Here is a 22,783-nt window from a genome sequence, read left to right as displayed (position 1 = left end):
ATCCACCATGGTCTTGGTTTCGTTTTTCACAAGGCCAATACATTAGGTCTACCTTGGGATGGAGGAGCACTGGGAAGTTGTAGAGACTAAGACTTTTGTCTGTTGAGCTATCTGGAGTTATTTCACACACCACATGCAAACCAGCACCAGTGAACTGTTCTGAGGAGAAAGGGTTTTGCCTTGTCCCCCTCCTCCCATTTAAGCATCGGGAGAGGGGACTGCCCTGGCGGTGCAGTGAGTAAGACCCCACGCTTTCAAGGCAAGGGTGCAGGTTCAAGCCCTGGTTGGGGGAACTAGGATCCCACGTGCCACGAGGTCAAGAAAAACAAACATTAGGAGAAAATTATTTTCAAAGGCAAAGCCCTTTTTTCCACAGAAAGAGAGAGCTCAGATTGGAGCCTCAGAATCAGATGAAAAGCAAAAGCAAAATGTGAGCACTTTAAGCAAGACCCGAGGTGTGAAATACTATAACTGCTATTACAGGTTATCTACCAGTTCTATAAGGCACAGATTTGACAATCATATCAGATAGGTAAATAACTAAAAGAGAACACAGATGTTATGGAATGAGAGGTAAAATCAGCTCTTTCATCTCGTGGTGTCACATAAAGTGTAGCTTTGAAAAGTACGTTGGACTAGCGAGAAGCTAAAAGGATGCCGACTCTGGGAAGGCACACTGTGAATGGGGCGGAGCGTCCCCTTTTCTGGGATAATGGGTGCTGGATGAATTGTGAAAAGGCAGATAAAGAAGCAGTAAAGTTTAGGAACAAGACAAGGATAGAATCAGAAATGCTCAAAAGCCGTTCATATTTATTCAAATTCTTACCTGCATCATCTCACTTCACCCTAAAATCAACCTCATGAGACGGGATCTGAGGTCACCCCTTCCTTAGTGATGAGGGAGGAGAAAGCTCAGAGGTGTTACTCAGCCTCCTGAAGGTCATTTGTCCTTTAACAGAGTCAGGCCAGAGGGGAGTAAGACCTCTGGCCTTTCTACCTCGAAAGTCTTCCTATTTTATCACTGTTCTGTCCTGCCTTCCTAAGAGAATCCACTGCAGAGAATGAGCACACGACAAAATGTGCTAACAGGAGGGAAAGGAACCTGATGGGAACACAGAGTCGCTCTAGGCATGTGGTCGTGGAGGTTCAGGAAAGAAATCCATAAATTGATGATGGGAAGAGAACAACATTGATTCATGTGAGGGCCAGTCAGAGCTTTTTCAGTATTTTCCTGAGCATTTGATTGTCCGTTCCCTCATTTCCTGGGAGGTGGAACTTGTCTCCACTTTCCTGATGAAGGAAACCATAGATGAGAAAGGGAAACTTGTCCTTACTGCAAAGGAAAAAGTTGATTAGACAAAGGCAAGAGGGAAGAACTTTCCAGCAAAGGGAACAGCGTGTGCAAAACTTTGTAGTGAGGGTGTGGGGAGAGGGGAACTGGTCCACTGAGAATCAGAGACAAGATTAGCATGGCTGAAGCTGAAAGAGCAAGGCAGAAGTGCAGCAAGAGCCTGGTGAGGCAGGTGGGGTCCAGACCCCTTGAAAGCACACTGGGACATGTTGTGGATTTTAGACTTTATTATAAAAGCAGTGAGAATCCACTGGAAGATTTTGAGCCAGAAAGGGCATGACTGGATCTGTGTTAATGAAATAGCCTAAGAGAGAAAGGGGAAGTTTGTCAGGATGCGGGCAGTAAAGATGGAGAAAGGGAAATGGATTTGGAAAATTTTAGATCACATTACCAGTATTTGGTAATGAATTGACTATGAGGAATGAAGGAGAAAAATGTGTAGAAGATGTTCCCTAACTTTCTGATTTCTATAATCACGTGCTTAATGAAGCTTATCACGGAGATAAGAAATGCTAGTAGAGGACTATATTTGAGGAGATGAGTTTGGTCTTGAACATTTTCAAGACCAGATGTCTTATCTGAAGAGGAACAACTCAGTAGAGATATCACATAGGCAGTTTGAAATCCAGACCTGGATCTCAGAGAAAAGTGAAATTTAAGTTAGGTCCTTCTACCGTGCATTTCCTGTTACCTAATACTTTATTGTAGTGATTTGATTGACTACTCTTTAGAAAATATGCTCCATAAAGATTGCAACATGTCTGCCTGGTTTATTGCTAGATCTCCAGCACCACATATTGTACCTGCAAAGGAAGTACCCACAAAATATTTGTCGAACTGAGCCAACACCTCAAACTCTAAGTGATGTTCTAAACAGCTGCTCAGGCTCAGCTGATCCCCCCACTTTGACTGTGGCCTGCACTTACTGGTCTCCCTGGCTCTCAACTCGTAGCTCTGTACTCTGGTTTTCCTACTGCCTTTCCTGAGCTGTACATCCCACTGTTTCCTTGAAGGGTTTAGAAGTTGATCTACAAGATTTAGCTCTACAAGATTTAGCTTTCCCATTGTTTTAACCCCACTGCAAGAACTCCCCACTTCAAGAGAAGGGTTCAGAGAAGAGTAATAAAATTAAGTCTCAGGTTGGGGAGATTTGAATAGGCAGGAGTAAGAAGCTGTTCCTGAAGACAAGGCTCAGAAGCACTGTGGGGGGCTTCCCTGGTGGCTCAGTAGTGAAGAATCCACCTGCCAATGCAGGAGACGTGAGTTCAACCCCTAGACTAAGCCTGTGCTCCACAACTGCTGAGCCTGTGCTCTCGAGCCCAGAACCGCAACCATTGAGCTCACGTGCTGAAACGACCGAAGCCCACATTCCCTGGAGCCTCTGCTCCACAATGGGAGAAGGCACCTCTCTCCTGAACCAGAGAGAAGCACAGCAATGAAGAGCCAGCACAGCCAAAAATAAATAAGGACGGAGCTGAGGAAGGGACTTGAATGGGACACAGAAATAAGAGAAGTTTGGCTAGATAAGGTGGATACGCTCTGAATGTCAGAACAAGAAATTGGGATTTGAAAGGAATGGCAATGTGGAAGAGCTGTGGGTCCTAAAGGGCATGACATAGAGCCCCGTTTTAGGGAGACTCATTTGGCAGCAGCCTTCAGGATTAATCAAAGAGATAAGAGATCAAAGGCAAAAGGACCAGCTAGAGGCTGTTGCATAATGCAGGTGTGAAGAGATAAGACACTTTACTAGGCCATGGAAGTGGACAATCTTGGAGATGAAGATAAATGGAGAAACCTTGGAGAATGATTGTCTGGAAAGCAATGGGAGATGACCCCCAGATTTCAGACTCTGCTGATAGCTGGGAGACTAATGGTGCCCCTGACAAAAAGGAGGTCTTTGTTTTCTATGGAGAAAAATGAAACAAAAGAAGTTAATACTCATGGTACTTTTGTTCTGGGTCATCTTCCTGTTAAAAAATTCACAGCAGTGGTAACCTCTGAGAAACTGAGCAGCTTCATGTAAATTGACTTTAAAATATGTTTCTCATTGGAATCTTGTACTTCCCGATGATACCAAAGAGACAGAAGTTTGATTCTGCTAGACACTTGATCCGGTGTGAGATCACTTGTCTCGTTCACTTCAGAGACAAGTCAGCTGACTAGTCTCTAAATTATTATACCTCCATAAACCTGTACACCTTCTCTCTCCCCAAGTTGCAGAGATGGAAAAAACCTTTTTACCTTTTCAGACGTAAGTCTAAAGCAAAAATTTTTCTTTCTGGTTTACATTAAGTTTATCAGTAAATAAGATGGAAAATAGAAAGATAGAAGCAGAAATTCCCATGTAAGCAATCATGGTGTTCATATGAATTCATATGCTTATATCTTCCTAGGTTATAGGTGGTAAATTTCACTAGAAAGTTGAATTCTACATTGTCATCATCACTTCATAAATATTAAAAAAAAATAACAAAAAGTGACTCATTTGATTATGAAGAATTCATATAAATCAATACAATCTATAAGAGTTCATGTGGATAAAATTCTATCTTGATAGTATTATTATCAAAATGATCTGGCAAATTCAATTCCAATGACCGACTGGTTCCAATGCAATAAAATTTCTAAGCAGTAAAATTTCACCATAACAAAACTTGAGGGATTTAGTCAAATTGTGTCCTATACAAGCTTAGAACTACATGCTTTTCATTTAGTAGCAAAAATAAGATAATCATTGAAACTGCTCTCATTTCTTAAAATGTTATAAATGAACTAAATCACGGTGCTAGTTTGACTCCCAGGAATTGTTCAAAGTGGTCTCCTCACAAAATGTACAAGAGAGTTGATCATTTATTTAAAAGAAGAGAAATGCTCATCCAACTATAAAACAGGTATGTCAAAAGCTGTGCTTCATAGGTCCGTTTATTGGAAGAGTCCCCGTAAGCTGTATTAAACGTGCAGCTGCAACATTCTGCACACTTTGCCCTTTTTCCCCTCGAGTCATCCATGTTAATAATTGACAATACTACAGTCATCTCAGATGAGAATTAGCCAAGATCAATGGCTTATCTTTTGACTAACGCTTTCTTCCTTGTAGTTAATGGCTTATCAAAGATATTCTCAAACAAAGATATAAGTTTGTGTTATACACCGGACAAGGTAGCATATACAAGATACACGTAAAGGTCTAGAGAAACAGTAGCTGGAGTGACCTCATCAATTCACTAATCCCCACCATAATGCCATCTATAAAGCAAAAATTCCTTTCAAGAGTGTGGAATGGATTAACATCATGTTCCTTTTAAAAGCGAAAAATTGCAAAATTAAGCTTTTTTGCATGGAAACAATAGGGAAGAACTTCAGAGAGAAGGTAAGAAAATAACTTTTTTTTTTTGCTTTTTCCTGACATTAAAAATTGATTTTTTTTTTTTTTTTTTTTTTTTTTTTTTTGCCCATTACCTTTCAGTTCTTCCTCACATAGGATACATTGATATTACGGAACTGTATTCACAATGAACATGAAGATCTGTTTTATCTTTCATTTATATAATACCGGCTAACGTTCACCTCTGCACAGTTCCAGCTGCCCGGAACACTGAGCCACCTAGCTTCCTTGTCTTCCTTTCTGGTCACATCTACCAAGTCACCCTGTTTGGTCAGGTTACTTATTTAATTAATGTCCTTCATCCCAGGCCTTGCTCCACCTCCCCACACTTCTTCCTAGCACGCGTCCTTTCTCACCCCATGACTACACCCACCTTGGTCACTTCCTGTCCCCTAGCTCCTCCTGCACTCAGCTAGCAGCCTGACCTCCCCACAGCACACCCATTATCAGTGTGTCTAGTCTTCTGCAGGCAGCACGACACACCCACCCCAGAGGAATATTTTCACACAGATCTTAAAGAATGCTTGAGGGGGGTGGGGGTGGTGGCAAGACATTTCTCACAGGGAAGTAACCCAGAAACTTCCTGGGACTGAAGTTATCCCGCCTCCAAATGCTTACCTTGGCTATTCAAAGTTATTGAAGCCCATCAGGCTGAAGTGGATGTCCTGAGCAGGTGCCAGTGATGAGAAGACATGACCCAGGGCCCTGAGAAACAGCCCCCTCGGCGCAGCAGTTAGTCCAATAAAACCCCTGTAGGCATCTGTGGAGGCCCCGCCCTCCAGTCCTCCCGCAAAGAAGAAGTTGTTTCAACATACACCCAAAGTCAGAACAGATCCATTTCTCATCGGTTGTGATCCTCTAAGTGACATTGCAAAAGCTCATACTTAATAAAAATTGTGTTCTGGCATCAGATGATATCTTCTTTTTCCTCAGCCACTTTCGCCTTTGAGGCCTTTTTGGACCTTTGCTAGAATAACACAAAAGATTTGTGCATCTCCTTTTCTCTGTGAGGGAAGCCTTCCTATAACACCAATCAAAACATGCACTTTAAGGATGTACAGTGAGTGGAAGATCAGTCATCCTGCCGGTTCACATGACAAAAAAAAAAAAGGCAATCTACTATAGAGATATTTGACATTACAAATGATTAAGGCCTTCAGAAAAAAAATAAAAGAAACTTTGGGAAAGCGAGGAATGATGCCATTTCCTAAATGCGAAACTTTTTCTCACATAAAAAGCCTATCATCTGTAAAGTGATTTACCACTTACAAAATCCTTCCACATATGTTTTTCTCATTTAATTCCCATAATAATTTTGTGACCTGCTGTGATACTGCTTTACAGATATGGAAATTGACCCTCAGAGAAATTAATCAGGATGCTCCCTGATCTCAGAATTAATAAGTGACAATCTTGAGTTAAATCTGTGTCTTATTTCTCCTAATTCAGTGCACTTTCCAGTTTCCCATACATTCCTTATGTAGGTGGTTCCATGCGACTTGAAGAAGTAGAGTGAAATGTTATTTTATCTATCATTTTCTGTAAGTTATAAGGAACAAATGGTGCATACAATGCATGTGATTTCTCATATAGTCATTACTTTTCTTTTTTGTTTATTTATTTTTTAATTGAAGGATAATTGCTTTACAGAATTTTGCCCTTTTCTGTCAAACCTCAACATGAATCAGCCATAGGTATACATATTCCCCTCCCTTTTGAACTCCCCCCCATCTCACGCCCCAACCCACCCCTCTAGGTTGATACAGAGCCCCTGTTTGAGTTTCCTGAGCCATACAGCACATTCCCAATGGCTATCTATTTTACACATGGTGATGTAAGTTTCCATGTTACTCTCTCCATACATCTCATACCGCATTTCAAGATCATAATTAAGAGGTTTGTTTGTCGGAAAGAAGGTGGGGCCGTGTTAAAGTGTTTTATTTTGCTATGCCTAACTGCTTGCAGGCTTTATGCTGCTTCTGCCACATTATCAATGGATATTTCAATGCCAAGACCATTGCTAGAAACTTTCTCTGACAATGTGCCATCTACCATATGTCATCACTTCTCCTTTGCCTTCAGAGTGAAGACGTACTATTCAGTAATGTAACAGGAGCAAAACTATTCGCCCTCTGTGATACTGACACACACACGTAATGATAATACTGGAGGCTGGAAAGGAAGGGTGACTTGTTAAGTCTGTTTGCAGACACCACTTCATTGTTTCTGTTACAAGGGATGAAAGAGTAGTCTGCATGTCTCAGAACTGAAATTTACTGACAGGTGGCACTCATGTAACCAATGTTTGACTAAGGGAAAATGTGAGTTTCTTCTTTTTTTCTGACTGGTTTCTATGTCAAAGCACAAAAACACCAACTGTTAACCCACTTCAAGCAATAATAATGTAAAATCATTAAGGGGCTTTATAGTTTACAAAGTCTTGTTGTATTATTTTCTTTAATCATAAAGCCATCCATTAGATAGAGCAGTTATCCCCAATTTATAGATGTGAAAGCTGAGGTCTGTTGACTTGGCCATGGTCATATAGCTGTTATTTGACTTGGACTCAAAATTTCTCATCCCAAGTCTCTTCACTTTTTCACAGATTCTGAGATGACTGAACACACACACACACACACAAACACACACATCCTTGTGACCTGCAGGAAATAGGAATGATGACAAAGAAAGCCTGAAAAAGTGGAGTTATATACATAGTTATTTTTGCTGCTCCTGACATTTCTACATGTGTTTTCATGTACCACATGGTGGTGTTTTCCTTAAAGTCTAGCACTTCAATATTGCGTTTTTCAAGCATGTGAATGGACAATGTCCAGCTGCCCCTAAAGACCAGGTTGACATAATATGAGCTCTTTGTTTACTCGCTGAATAGGCACAACTTGTGCCCTGCCAGCTGCTTTGTCCACAGTCTTAACCTTGTTCTGCAAGAACCACCTGTGCAAGTGGCTGAATAATGAATTCCACACTCAAATTTGTCTTGAGATCTTCTGTTAAGATTAAATCGGATACTACCTCTGAGCATGAATAATATACCACTCTCTGAAATAGATTTGAACCACTGCAGCCAGATGGACATGGACTTCAAAACACTACAATGAGAAGGAGTATATTTATGGGGAGCTTCTTAGATGAAGAAACTGCTGAGACAGAGAAACATTTAGTGTCACACTCAGGATGCCAAGTAACAGGTCTGGGTGTGTTAAATTTGGAATGTGAACAATTGCCGGGTCCTACTCATTTCATTTCAGATAGTACATTGCTCTGAGATTATGGTGTGAAAACCAGATTACATCCTTTTTACTGGCGGGAGAAATGATTCGTAAAAGACATCTATCCAGAGAAATGGGCTTCTTAACTTTGGGAACTGATGCCAGAATCACTTGAGATCCTGCAGAAACTTTGGTAGTAATTTAAATATCGAAAAAGACAAGCCTGTGACTCAATGCAGAGAGAGCCTTTTCTGTACATGCCCCCCCTTTGCACTGAACTTGAAGGTCAGTCCTTTTCAGGACTTAGAAGCCACTTGCAGTTTCACTGCGTAAGCCACTGGCAATCATCAGACAATATGTCAACAAAAACTCGGAAGCTCATAGTATTTAAATAACGTCTTCATGCTTTAATCAGTGCAGTCATTAAGGAGAGTTTACATATGTGCTTTACTCCTAGTCAAACAAAAACAAGCACCTCCTCATGCCCTGATGAAAGTGAACCTTATTTAAACATGGGTGGAGCATGTTGTTGCTGGATTGAGGGAAAGGGACCACGTTGGGTTTGCCTGAACGTTTCCTGTACTGTTTGTAGACAGAACCTTGAGATATCTGGAAGTGCGAGTCTGCTGCCTACAGTGATAGCTATTCTTCTGGAAATTTGATTGTGAATGGACTGTGGCATCAGACTTATTTGTTCCAAGTGACCTTATCTCAGCATCAAAACTTGACCTAGGGGGTGGGGGAGGGGAGGGGAGGGAGGCTCAGGAAGGAGGTACTATAGGTACAATTATGGCTGATTTGCATTGCTGTATGGCAGAAACCAACACAACACTGGAAAGCAATTTTCCTCCAATTAAAAAATTAAATTAAATTTAAAAGCTTGGCTCGGGGCCTGGAGGGCATGCCTTCTCCCTTCAGTCGGGAGAAGCAGGGGCCAGAGCAGGAGTGGAATGACATGTGACACTTTCGGAATGTGACCGAAAGTGGGGAAGCCACTTTTCGTGGAGAGGCGCTCCCTACCACAGAGAATGCTGCTTCTAAGCTGTTTAAATTTGGTCTGCAGGGGATTATTTCATGATCCTCGAGTGCTTCCTGCATCTGTTTAGTCTTAAATGCTTCCTAAAACATTTTTCAAAATCCACTCGTGATGTTCTAATCCTTCCTAATACATGCACTGCTTAAAATGCAACTCTTCTTTTTTTAAATCCTAGCTTTGAAAATGCAAATAAATGTGTGAGTCTTAAGAACAGATTGAAAAAAAAAAAAAGTGAGGGCTGGTGGATGCATAACTGAATGTCGAGGGTCCTATGCTTCATGCACCTTACAGAAAACTTCAATTTGTGTCTGGTCACGCCAGTAAGAAAAGTTAAGGCATTGCTGTTACAGGCTGGATGCTGTTCTAGGCTGGATGAGGGTAAAATAAATGTATTGCACTCCCTCTACTGGCTCCGAAGCTGCAGCAGCTTATTAACTAGACCTATTTTTAGACGTATTTCCCCATTAAAAAAAAAAAGTGATGTGTAGAAAAAGCAAGCAAAAACTGGGAACGCTATTAATTTTACTATTCATTTAAAATGTCAATGAAAGCAAACATCTGCTCAATGCCATTGGTTAGGATGAACAAGAAAGCCAGCTTGTTTTAGGCTTTGCAGCAGAGTACTAAGGGGCGAGGGGTGCCTCCCCCTCCCTGAAGCATATCTCTAACAGCCTTGTAAAAGTTACTCATGCATGCGTGCTAAGTCACTTGAGTCGTATGCCACTCTGCGACCCCATGGACTGCATCCTGCCAGATTCCTCTGTCAATGGGATTCTCCAGGCAAGAATACTGCAGTGGGTTGCCATGCCCTCCTCCAGGGAATCTCCCTGACCTAGCCTTGTAAAAATTACTCAGTCCTTTTCAAATGCTGAAATAATCTTTTCCCACAGCTCAATGAACCAAAATAAGTATGTTTTGTGTGTTCAAAACAGTCCAGGAAGGCAACAACATTTGTCTGACTTGGTTGATGTGGGAAGGAGCAGAGGGGCTGTCTTTCTCTTGGTGTCAGAAAGGAAAGCTAAAGGATCATCAGCTGAAACACTACAGCCCAGAGGAGGCCACCTCCTTGCTGGAAAGCATGGTCCTCCCAAGCCTGGAAAAGACTCACAGCCATGTGGGATCTCACAGCAGTGGTCCTGCTCGCACCCGGAGAGAAGGCTACCAGGAGGCAGACGCCGCAGGTGTCGGGCTCCTGCGGCCCCAGCCCCGCCTCACTCTCGTTGATCGGCGTGTCGAGGTTCTCCTGCAGAGCCTGTCTTCTGCCTGCGCTCTGCTCTCTGCTTTCCACTCTTTCTCGCTTTCTTCCCCAGGCGTCTGGATGCCAACCGCATCAGCTCCGTGCCCCCCAGCTGCTTCAGCGGCCTGCATTCCCTGAGGCACCTGTGGCTGGATGACAACGCGCTGACGGAGATCCCGGTCCAGGCTTTCAGGAGCTTATCAGCACTGCAGGCCATGACCTTGGCCCTGAACAAAATACACCACATACCAGACTATGCCTTTGGAAACCTCTCCAGCTTGGTGGTTCTGTAAGTTTTATTGATTTTTCCCCCCTAACAGTTTCTAAATTCACTAAGACCTTGTAATTCTCTGTGGGACCTTGACCTTAGAATGATAGCCCTTCAGACTTTGAAGAGGGACATTTTAAGGGAGGAAAACCCCCCAAAATGACTCTAAATATTTAATCGTGTAAAAGAATTAAACAACATTTATCGAGCACCTGGTAACTGCTAAGCACTGCTAGGCATTCAGAAATAACAAAATATGACCTCTCTCTCAGGGAAACCATTGTATATTACACAGGTAATCACCACACTGTATAGTTAGTCCCATGACCAAAGTTAATAAAAATCCCTTATTTCTGATACTAATGTGTAATGCAGGTCAAATTGAAATACGCCCTTCTTATTATTTAATAAGTACCTCTTGAACCCCTTCCAAGGTAACAGAAGCAAGGGACAAACCCTTAACAACAAATTATGCATTTGTAAGGCTTTTTCCCTTTGAGGTCTAGATTTCATTATTTTAAGTAAACTAAAATGATCTCAAGTAATAGTTGGAAAAATAAACGGTTCAAGAGGGCAGCAGTATGCCCCACGTGTATAATACAGTAGTCAGTCAGTGCTGCAGAGGACAACAGGAGCTGCTTGAAAGGCTCGAAGGTGAGCTTGCTTCGAGGAAAGCGGCTGCTGCACTGTTTCTGCCTTTGCTGCTTTCCTGCCCCCAGCCCACCGCGGGCTTCAGGCATTCCACTTTTCTTGATGGGGCTGTCTCTTGCCCTGTGGTGTGTACTCCTTTGAGGGCTGGCCAGCATCTCATCCATCTTTTGAGGTTCCCGTCATGTGTTGCCTGTAAAAGATCCTCAATAAGTACCACATAGATCTCACATGATACCAGCATATATTTATTAGAATAGCAATCTTTGTCTGAAAGGATCGGACATGTGGGGTGACATTAACAAATTTCTATCCTGAAGTTCATATACAAAGATGATGCTTTTGGTGCTTTAATGTTTCCCTCCACTATAGGGAATGAATTTACAGAAATTCAGCTCTTCTCTCCCTCCTTGACCTCCTTAAGCCCATTTCCCAAAAATCCCTCTGGGACTTGGTCCAGTTTTCAGTTATGCACACAGCTGTTCTCACTGGCCCTGATGTAACCGACTTATCATTGAGCCAAAGATGATAATCAAACACATTTATACTATGACAAGATAACTAATCTCCTTGGGCAGTCAAAAAATCTGATCCCCATTCTCTGTGGCTGAAATTGTTCTTTCCTATTAACCTGTGGCCCCACCCTGGCAAAGCAGCCACGATAAGCCGTCAGCTGTGGTAGAAAATTCGCTGCATACACCTCGGACGACCTCCTCTCCACCCTCCATTTGTTGATGTTGGTCAGAATCTCTATTTAATGTTCTGTATCCCAAAGCCACACTGAGCAACCTGAATTTACTTTTACCAGCCTTGTTGCTAATTCCACAATTATTATTCACTCCATGATATCTCAAACCCAAAAGGTAAAACTGTGACTGTTAAATTCTGTGGTATAGAGTCATCTCTGGTAAGAGTGAATGGGGCATAAAGCCTTCAAAGCAAGCAAACAGAAATGTTAAACAAAGCATTTCTTACATATAATTAGTGCATTCTTTAGAGTAAGTGTTTTTGGATTTCAGCAATCAAAACGTTTTGCCTCACTTTCCCTGTGCAATGCGCCTTCCTGACTGTCTGTAATGTTCTCCTGCAGACATCTCCATAACAATAGAATCCACTCCCTGGGAAAGAAATGCTTTGATGGGCTCCACAGCCTAGAGACTTTGTGAGTTGACCTTTTATTTGTTGCCCTTTTCTCAGTGTTTTCATGACTATTTGGAAGGAATCAAAATAGCCTTAAAGTCAAAATTGCCATTTGGTTTGGTTAATTGCCTGAGCCTTAAACAGACATTTACAGTGGCTTTATCTTACGCCCCTATACACACTCTACAGAGCCAAACCATAAAACTGAGATTTTATTTTAATCTAACAAGGGTGATAAATTAGTTGGAATCGTTAGAAGCTAAACGAGATGTCCTCTACTGAGCAGCGACTGTTTGCTCAGGAATGTGTACTCTCTGTCAGGGATCAGTTCAGTATTGTCACTCAGGCTCACCATTCATGAGTTAGGCCCTCTCCACTGAATGAGAGGATGCAAACGAGCAAGTGCCAGACTCTGTCCAATCAAAGAGGAACAGGCATCTCATCAGCAAACAGTGGAGGTTCCTGCAGGAGCAACTCAAAAGTCTAAAATGTAATAACACCTACCCTTTATTGAGTGTGTCTCTAACCAAATATTGTACTGAGCATTCAGCACACATGGTTTCAAATCAGTCCTACAACCATCCTATGAGAACAGGTACTATGACCCCTTTTTAGGCTCCAAGATTTCCCCAAGGGTCCAGTGGGTAAGACTCCACACTTCCATTATGGGGGGCTCAGGTTCAATCCCTGGTCAGGGAAGTTCTTCATTCTGAGTGGTACAGCCAAAAAAGAGAGCAAGAAAGAGAGAGAGAGAAAAAGATAACCATTTTTAGGGTCCACTAAAGTTATTTATCAACGTGACAGAGTCAGTTAGCAGCAAAACTGAGGCTTGCTTCCTTCTTTAATTTGACTCCAAAATCCATGTTTGGGGCTTCTCAGGTGGCTCAGTGATAAAGAAACTGCCTGCCAATGCAAGAGACGAGAGTTCGATCTCTGGGTCAGGAAGATCCCCTGGAGAAGGAAATGGCAACCCACTCCAGTATTCTTGCCTGAGAAATCCTATGGGCAGAGGAGATTGGTGGGTTACAGTCTGTAGGGTCACAAAGAGTCAGACATGATTGAAGTGACTTAGCGTGCACACAAAATAAGCCTCACAGAATCACTGAATCTACAACACCGGCTCTGACCTGGACAGCAGAAGGCTGTGACCAAAGAACGCCTCTCCTGTGGCCTTGGAGCCCACTGTTCATTTGCATATGGAACTTAGCGATATGTACCTGGTCAGCACAACGTCTAACCGGACCTGCGTTCACTCATTTCCTGAGGGACCTAACAGCTGTCCTTCCAGGTTACTAAGTCACTGTGTTTCCTCTGAGAAGGGAGGAACCATCCTCCTGTGGAGATGCCAAAGGTGAATGTGTCTAGGCAGGACTTTGAAGTCAGCTTAATGGCACAGGCAAGCTGTTCACATCAGCTGCTTGGAAAAATTAGAAATTCTCCTTTAATTACACAAGGGTTGTACTGGGGATCTTAGCAATGGAAAGCACCTTCCAGTCCTTTTCAACTCAATAGGAACAGAAAACAAGATGGGCTTTGATAGGTTATTTCCTTAAATAGTCTTTCTTTTTTTTTTTTTCCCCATGTTTGACATGAGGACCCAGGATTGCAAATTCAGGCGATTCATACATTCAGGGAAAATTCATAAAAGTCTTAATGTCCCCTCTTCCCTCACTTTGCCCAGGGCTCCAGAGGATAGGTAAAATAACCAATTTATTCCCAACATCTTCCTTTCCGTCACTAGAAATCTGAGTAACTTATAAGGATCCAATCCTCATTTAATCAAAACAGAGCATCTGGAGAGACTTACAAACAGGAAGAAAATTTATGTCCACAAAAGACACAAGTTTCCTGCCTGCTGTATAGCTTAAGGATGGTTTGTGCCAGACAAGTAGGAATCTTGATTCATGTTTAACTCGGTCAAATTATCTCTCTCTTAAAATTAAATAGCAATTCTTCCCCACAGAGGAAGATCTAACCACATCTGATTGCCTGACCAAAAGGTTTTTCTGCGTCATCTGGGAAATCTGCCTTTCCCAGAGATCAGGAGGCAATTACTTTTTCACATGGAGCTGTAGATCGGAGGTGGAGTAAGTCTATAAAGCACTTGTGAGCAATGGAATTGAAAAGTCATTTGTGTCATAACAGAGAGACAAATGACTTGAGATTGATGGTCTGGTCGTTCCCTGTCCATGCATGAAGGATGATAGAGCTTTGCCTCACAGACCAGGAAAACGAATCCTTATTTGTGACCATGTGGATATTCTAGACCTGATGTCCTTCAGAGCACCCTGTATCACATCAGCGCCTGCAGATGCAGGCCATCACCCTGGACTTCAGGCTGGGAGAAAGGCCGGAACTGCACCTGAGTCAGGAATAAAGCCTCCTTCCTAGAGGTCCTCTCAGGAGAGGCTCTGAAAAGCGACGGGCCAAAGTCAGAGGGTGGAGGCGGGGCCAGGAAAGCAGAGGCGGTCGAGCAGGGCACACACTCGTTGGCAGCTTGGTGACCCAGGTTCAGGTGAAGAACGGCATCAGCCAGCCACAAACACCTGGCCTGATGCTCAAGACACTTGGACATTCACAATGCCGTACATCCTTTAAAAAAAAGTGCTTATTTTGTATTAGGGTATAGCCAATTAACAAACAATGTTGTGATAGTTTTGGGTGAACAGAGAAGGGACTCAGCCACACATGTACATGTATCCATCCTCCCCCAAGCTCTCCCCTCCCATCCAGGCTGCCACACGACCTTCAGCAGAGTTCCACGTGCTATCCACAGTAGGTCCTTGTTGGTCATCCATTTTAAATATAGCAGTGTGTACATGTCCATCCCAACTCCTTCCCTTTTTTTAATGCCCAGGGCCATTGAGCCTTGACTCTTTGAAATTTCTCAGAATCAGTCTAATGATCATTTCAGTGCAGATACTTGTAGAATGATGGTGCTCAGCAAGCCAACAAAGTCTCTCTCCTTTAAGAGAAGGAATTGCTATCAGTGATACTGGGCCATTGGAAGATCGTGTTAACTTTCCTCGTAAATGTCATGTACATGAATTTTTAAATGAAAACCTGAACATGCTATTTACTTATTTTCAGAGATTTAAATTATAATAATCTTGATGAATTCCCCACTGCAGTCAGGACACTCTCCAACCTTAAAGAACTGTAAGTAGGACACATTTAGTGGGAGAACTATTCTTTGTGAATGTATTTTAAAATGTGTTTGACTACTGTATATCATATGACTAAGAAGAATTTGAAAGGTCATATAAATGATGGTTAACTACATCTAAAATGTATTTTAATTTGATTCTATCACCAAAAATAGCAGATAATCTTTTAAAATTTATGATGGATTTCTCTGTGTTTATTAGGAAAGAAGTATGTCTTTCTCTAAGCCATTCTCTTTTGCTAAGTCATATTTTTCCAACATTTATATATGCTCTATAGGTATGTAGAGAACTATATTGGAATTCACTAATTTGCTGAGCATATCCAGCAACAAACTTCTCTAGATTGCATGAGTCTAGGACTAGATGAACACAGTGTACAGGCTTAGTATAATGTTAGATGCCTTCCTATACATTATTCCATATTCCTTTAATGCTTCATAAATATTATTTAATTTTTAAAGAACCCCACCATTTTACTATGATAAAGCTAACTTTCAGCTATTAGGTTGCATATATTATCTTTTTATATTTATAATTTAATTACTTTTCTTAATACCTAAATACATGAATAGCATTTGTAATGTTCTAACACTTGGAAAGAAAAATAAACACAGAACCTCTTCTCTTGGCAGACAGAAATAAGACACACAGCTAAAGGAGGTAGACAGCAGGGCTTGTTTATAAGAAAAAGCCTCTGTGGGGTTCTGCCGCAGGACGCCCATGTGGCACTTACCCAAGAAGTCACCACTGTCTGGCTCAGGCAGCCCCAAAACTGCCACTCACCTCCTTCAGCCACAGACCCATGTAGACCAAGACCACTGACTCTGTCCCTCTGCCAGTCAGATGACATCACACCGATAGATGAGAATCAATTTGTTATTACAGACTCACTGAGCTGGGGCACCTTTCTTCAGCTCAGGAAATTTTGTCCTCATAAGGAGATTACCTAAATCTCCACTTAACTGCAGCTTAAGTCAATTTTCTCTTCTCCTGGCTGCAAATGGGGTCAGGAGGAGTGATCATAATCCTTTCTCCAAAGATGGTTTCCTCTGTCTCAAGTTGTTAGACCATGATGCTCTGTTGGATAGTAATGGATGGATGGTTTCTTTTTATAACACTAGGTTATAAGTTTCCATAAAGCACGGTTATTATTTTCAGATTCCTTATTCCTCATTCAAGATGACAGCTTGTGATTTCCTTTTCTCCTAGGGAGTGAGGGCGTGAAAGTTTCAAAATGCATGGACAAATTTAACCTTATCCTCTGGTTACTAAAAATGCTGATTATTGCCACAGGTTTGGGGAAGGGACTATGAAATGATTTTACCCCACAGGTTACTTTCTATAAACTGTCTTTTCCTCTCTTTCTAGAGGATTTCATAGCAACAATATCAAGTCGATACCAGAGAAGGCCTTTGTAGGCAACCCTTCTCTTATTACAATGTAAGTGGTTGTAGCTCTTTTCAATTTTTCTATCCGGCAATATAGCATGCATTGTACTTTTAAGCATAATACAATAAATGTTCTATATTTGCCCAAGTTTTGTCTCAGTCACTGTAAAAATCCATACAGAGAAGTATATGTGGAGATGTTTTGCTAGATTTTAGCTGAATGCTGAAGTTATATCAAAGATTCTTTTTCTAGGACCTAAAATGTTCATTGCCTTATGTTTGGTATCTTCAAATGCTTAGTCTCACTTCACAATCATCTTATGAAATGCTTTTTTGCTTATCTCTATTGTCTAAGTAATAAAACTGATTTTTTAAATGTCAATGTCAAAGTCACCTGATCATTCAGAATTTGAACCCAAGTATAGTAGAAAAATAGATTATTATATTAAATATTCTCACCAAAAAAGATAAGTAAGTGATAAATAACTACATGGGGGGAATTCATTCACAATGTATGTGTGTATGTGTACTCAGTTGTGTCTGACTCTTTGGGACCCTTGGACTGTAGCCCACCAGGCTCCTCTACCCATGGAATTTTCCAGGCAAGAATACTGGAGTGGGTTGCCATTTCCTACTCCAGGGTATCTTCCTAATCCAGGGATTGAACCTGCATCTCCTGCATTGGCAGGCAGATTCTTTACCACTGTGCCAACTGGGAAGCCCTCACAATATATACATTCAACCAATAGCCACCATGTAAATTTTAAATATACAATTTTATGTTTCAGTTGGGGCTTCTCAGGTGGCTCAGTGGGGGGAAAAAAAAATCCACCTGCCAATGCAGGAGATGCAGGAGACTTGGGTTCGATCTCTGGGTCAGGAACATCCCCTGGAAAAGGAAATGGCAACCCACTCCAGCATTCTTGCCCGAAAAATCCCATGGACAGAGGATCCTGGTGGGCTACAGTCCATGGGGTCACAAAGAGTAAAACACAACTGAGCATGCACAATAATACATGCGTGTGTCAATTATACCTCAATAAGCTAAAATATAAGTAGATATATATATTATTACATACAATGGAGGTCCCTTACTGCAAGAAGGAGGGGGAGATGAGGGAACTACCATTTTATACTAAGTCTCTATACACATTCATGTTTAAGTCCAAACACTGAGTTACTTTTATACAAACTAGGGTGTAATTCTAGAAAGATGCCTATGTTCTAGAAATGTGTATATGAGGATTTATATGCCATAATGGCATAAGATAGAGTTACCGCTTCAAAATATGATTAATTTTGTGTTTCATATTTAGCACAAACAGAAAATTAATCATGTGTAGGTATGTATAGGAAGGTGAAAATATGTAAGTATTAGTCTGGCTCTTAGTTCAAAGACAACTGGCAGGTTTGGGGCATAGTATTGGCCTGAGGTCATGGGGGAGAGGTCTGAAATATGGAGGAGGGGGAGTAAGGATAACTTCTGAACAGGACTCTCAGGGCACTTCTTGGCAGATAATCCGTGTCCTGTGCCAACTTGACGGAGAGGCTTTCTGGGACCGGGTAGCATTTGTCACAAATGAGCTGGAATCCCAATTAGCCCTGACAACTGAGAAAAAGACATACCATTCATCATTTCTGAAATGTTCTGACAGTCTGTTGGCAAACTAAGGGGTTAAAGTTTATTGCCAACAAACATTAGTTCTCATTAGAGACTATTTACATACTGGAAGTTGGCAGATTGTATTGCCTTTCTTTGCCCCTTTTGTTTCTTGAAGCCACAGGACTGGTTTCCTTAATCACTCTTTTGATATGGTAATGACCCATGAAGAGGACTCACAGTCCCCAATATTGATTAGCTCTCCTATCCACTACACGGTGGCCATGAATATTTCTCCAGGAAACACTTTTCTCCTTGCTTCTGCCGCTATTTCTAGCCCTTGCCACTGCCACTCCCGCCCACACTCCCCACCCTGACTCAATTTCTTTGTTTTTCTTGTTGCATTGGCTACCCAGGCTAATTTCTACCTCCGTAGACCCCATCCTATCCATGACTTCTTTCCATCCCCTCTGCCACTTCATTCCCCCCCCCTAAATCCTCTAGATTTTGACCAGTCTAAGACTCACCTCCCTGCCTCTACCACTAGCAGAGTGATCCCCCTGGAAGCACAGCATCCGTGTTGTCATTCTCTTGCTATGAAACACAGTCAGGGTTGTCTATTTAACTTAGACACCTACTTGTTTCACCGATATTCTCAGCTTTCTGCATGGCTCAAGCCAACCCTCCTGACCATCCCCCCAAGTTCTCTTCAATTCCCAGTTACCAGGCAGTTCAAATATCATTACATTGAAAACACCCATAAAACAAAATATTTTTTCAGTTCTAATAATGTGTTAACTTTTAGAGCAATAATTAAATTTTAAAAATCTAATGTTACAAAACCCAGAGTAGCAAATTTCCTCTCAAATATGAAGAATCCTTTATGTATGCTGTAAGATTTGACCAGAGGATATTGACCCTCATGTAAATATAGAGAATTTCATCTTCCTTAGCTAATGATATAACTGCCAGCACCTTGAATAACATTTTGCCACTCGATGGATATTCTAGATATTGGAGGTAGAGGAAGAGTCTTAAGTGTTACACAGTCAGTTCAGGCTTCCCAAGTGGCTCTTGGTAAGGATTTCACCTGTAATGTAGGAGACCGGGGTTCATTCCTGGGTCAGGAAGATCCCCCTGGAGGAAGGAATGGCAACCCACTCCATATTCTTGCCTAGAGAATCCCATGACAGTGGTGACTGGTGGGCTATAGTCCATGGGGTGGCAAAAGAGTCAGACACGACTTAGTGACTAAAAAACAGCCAGTTCACTTGCTTTTCTCATAGTAGCTAACATTCAAATCTGCCTTGTCAGAAATTTTCAATAGTATGGATTTCTTACCAAAAGCCTCATAATGTGAGTGAAATAGTTTTGAAGTTTACCTAAAGTCAAATAATCAAAATTACATAAATAATGTAATTTTATTTGTTGAAATTTGGAAGGAATATTCATTTGTCATTCAAGTTTTATGATAAGACATTGGTGTTTGGATTTTTTCAGACATTTCTATGACAACCCCATCCAGCTTGTTGGGAGATCTGCTTTTCAACATTTACCTGAACTAAGAACACTGTAAGTGTTTATTTCTCCTACTGATTATTTTCCCTTTGCAAGGTTGCTGTGAAGACCAAATGAACATTTCAAGTGTTTTGAAATGGCCATAAAAATGACCCCTTCCTAGAATTTTCTCCCAGTAATACTCAGGTACTCCTCCTTCTAGGACTTTGAATGGCGCCTCACAAATAACTGAATTTCCTGATTTAACTGGAACTGCGAGCCTGGAGAGTCTGTAAGTACTTGAGTAGGCTCTTGACTTTGCCCAGAATCTCCATTGCCCTTCAAGCCTGACCAGTCTTAACATCAATGAATCAAAATATGTCCCTGTATGATGTCTGAATACAAGAATGATGTCTGGTTTGTGTTTCAACAGGACTTTAACTGGAGCACAGATCTCATCTCTTCCTCCAACTGTCTGTGATCAGTTACCTAATCTCCAAGTGCTGTGCGTATCAGTAAGGCAATAATATTATATAAACTGGGCTGAAATGACAGGCATTATTTCAGTAATCCTTTAAAGAGGAGAAAGTTCTTTCCTTGAAGGTCTTCAGGAGGTCAGGCCTCCTTTGCCTGCCTTGGTCCAGGGAAGTGGCTCTTGGATATGACCCTAGTAATAACAGCAGTGGAATGTTCCAGGTGGCTCAGTGGTTAAAAAAAAAAGCCAATGCAGGAGACGCAGCTTTGATCCCCATGTCAGGAAGATCCCCTGGAGAAGAAAATGGCAACCCTCTCCAGTATTCTTGCCTGGGAAATCCCATGGACAGAGGAGTCCGGCGGGCTACAGTCCATGGGGTCACAAAGTGTCAGATACAACTTAGCAAATAAACAACAACAACAACTATAATGGCAGTGGACCCCTGTTTCCAAGTCCCAAACAGTCTCCCATCAGCGTTTCAACTGGCACACGTTTCCTTTCAGAAAATGGATATGAACAAGCCAATATAACTTCATTCCCACCTCCCTCTAAATCCTCTGCAAAGCAGGGAAAAAAAAAAATCATGGATCAGAAACCCAATATGGATGCCAAAATAAAATTATCCGACCCACACAAACCTTGATAAAGGCAACCAAAAATTCTTGCAGTATAGTTGTGGGTGCCATGTTCTAATGTTTCATCTAACAGGTAAACAATTTGCGTGTGTTATTCCTGTTGCCTTGGGACTTTTGTTCTCTGCCTTTTCCACATTTTACAAAACGTAGTTTATAGGAATTGGGAGAGCCTGGTTTTGACCTTCCATTTTTCAGCCTCCTCCTTCCATGCCCTGTTATCACCTCCTCCAGCATTGCGGGGATGTCAAGAAAGCACCCTGGGTCCCTCTCAGGGCTCTGTTCTCAGAAAGGAGATTTATGTGGCAGCTGTGATTCTAGCACAAGCTTTGTCCAGTAGCAAACAGCACGCAGCTCTACAATGTTAAGTGGAAGAATGGGAACTTTCTTCAGGGACTGAATAACTGGGAGAAAGCGTCTAGACACCAGTAGGTGGAAATCTCAGCAGCCATCTTGGAATTCTGCCCGCCATACCTAAGACAGGCTGGACACATGCTCAGTTTTGAGGAAGCTGGCTGAGTAACAGGACCAGGATTTCACCCATTATAACTGATAAGTAAGGAGGCAGTATTTAAATTGCATCTGTCTCCACAAGGTCACACAGAATGGTAAAGCACCTGAGTCTAGAGCTGCCTATGCTGAGGCTGACTGGCAAGCTGGTTAAGAACAAAGGCTCTGGGGTCTATTTTTCTGGTTCAAATCTGGCCTTTCTGTCTGTGATCATAGTATCTTGAGCGAGTTATTTATTCCTTCAAGGGCTGCATTTCCCAATCTATAAAAGACAGGCTCCATTTCCCAATCCATAAAAGATCTATAAAATCTACTTCCTTCAGGGGATCATCATAAGGATTCAGTAAGTTACGACAAGTCAAACACTTATACCAGCACCTGGAGCACGATCAACGTGCCCATGTGTTTGCACTTCCCCAACTTGCCCAAGTGTTAGCACTTATGGTCATCTTTCTCACTTCCTTTACAACATTATTCTTTCCTAAAGTGGAAACCTTGAAAGGCCTGAAAGAATGCAATTGTATGAATGGCGGCTGCTGCTGCTGCTGCTGCTAAGTCGCTTCAGTCGTGTCCGACTCTGTGCGACCCCATAGACGGCAGCCCACTAGGCTCCTCTGTCCCTCAGATTCTCCAGGCAAGAACACTGGAGCGGGTTGCCATGTCCTTCTCCAATAGTATGAATGGCAGTATCTTGCTATTTTCTTTTTTGTTTTTTGGGTTATTTTGGTTTTTGTTTTTTTGTTTGTTTGCTCTTTTCATTTTTTCTTTTTTTGGCCATGTGGCATGTGGGATTTCCTGGCCAAGGATAGAACTCAAGCCCCCTTTATTGGAAGTGTGGAGTCTTAACCACTGAACAACCAAGGAAGTCCCTATCTTACTATTTTCAAAATATGTCAATCTATAGTATTAATTTGTTCTTTATAACAACCCATATCTTTTCATTTAAGGAGAGAATTGAAGAAGACATTAATGATGCATTCAGCACATCAACCAAGTAGAATTAAAGTTGAGAGCACAACCACAGGTCTTGACCTTTACTCCAGTCTGCTTAATGTTCTGGAAGTACAGGTCTGAGTGCTCCCTTCCTGTGGCTGGATCATCCACTGAGTACCTGCTAAATGAGACAGTGTCGCCGTACATGAGTGATTTTGCCTCCACGTTACTTCTCTTCCATGGGAATGACTTGGCTATGCATGGCTTTCCCCACTGAGTAGCTGGT

At 41.8% G+C, this 22,783-nt stretch overlaps 1 protein-coding gene across 2 annotated transcripts in view; it reads left to right on the top strand.

The window, feature by feature from the left end:
* Positions 1 to 22,783, top strand: part of LGR5 (leucine rich repeat containing G protein-coupled receptor 5) — a 129,834-nt gene that overhangs the window by 88,630 nt on the left and 18,421 nt on the right. The window contains exons 5-11 of one of the 2 annotated variants that reach the window (XM_006062137.3): positions 10,313 to 10,528; positions 12,246 to 12,317; positions 15,386 to 15,454; positions 16,831 to 16,902; positions 19,951 to 20,022; positions 20,171 to 20,239; positions 20,381 to 20,452. In XM_006062137.3, the coding sequence (XP_006062199.1) occupies positions 10,313 to 10,528; positions 12,246 to 12,317; positions 15,386 to 15,454; positions 16,831 to 16,902; positions 19,951 to 20,022; positions 20,171 to 20,239; positions 20,381 to 20,452 (642 nt within the window). The remainder of the gene's footprint in view (positions 1 to 10,312; positions 10,529 to 12,245; positions 12,318 to 15,385; positions 15,455 to 16,830; positions 16,903 to 19,950; positions 20,023 to 20,170; positions 20,240 to 20,380; positions 20,453 to 22,783) is intronic. The other variant, XM_025284472.2, reaches the window with a different exon arrangement.

Source organism: Bubalus bubalis, chromosome 4 (genome assembly GCF_019923935.1).
Source record: "Bubalus bubalis isolate 160015118507 breed Murrah chromosome 4, NDDB_SH_1, whole genome shotgun sequence".
Lineage (NCBI taxonomy): Eukaryota > Metazoa > Chordata > Mammalia > Artiodactyla > Bovidae > Bubalus > Bubalus bubalis.
This window is presented reverse-complemented; position numbering and strand designations above follow the sequence as displayed.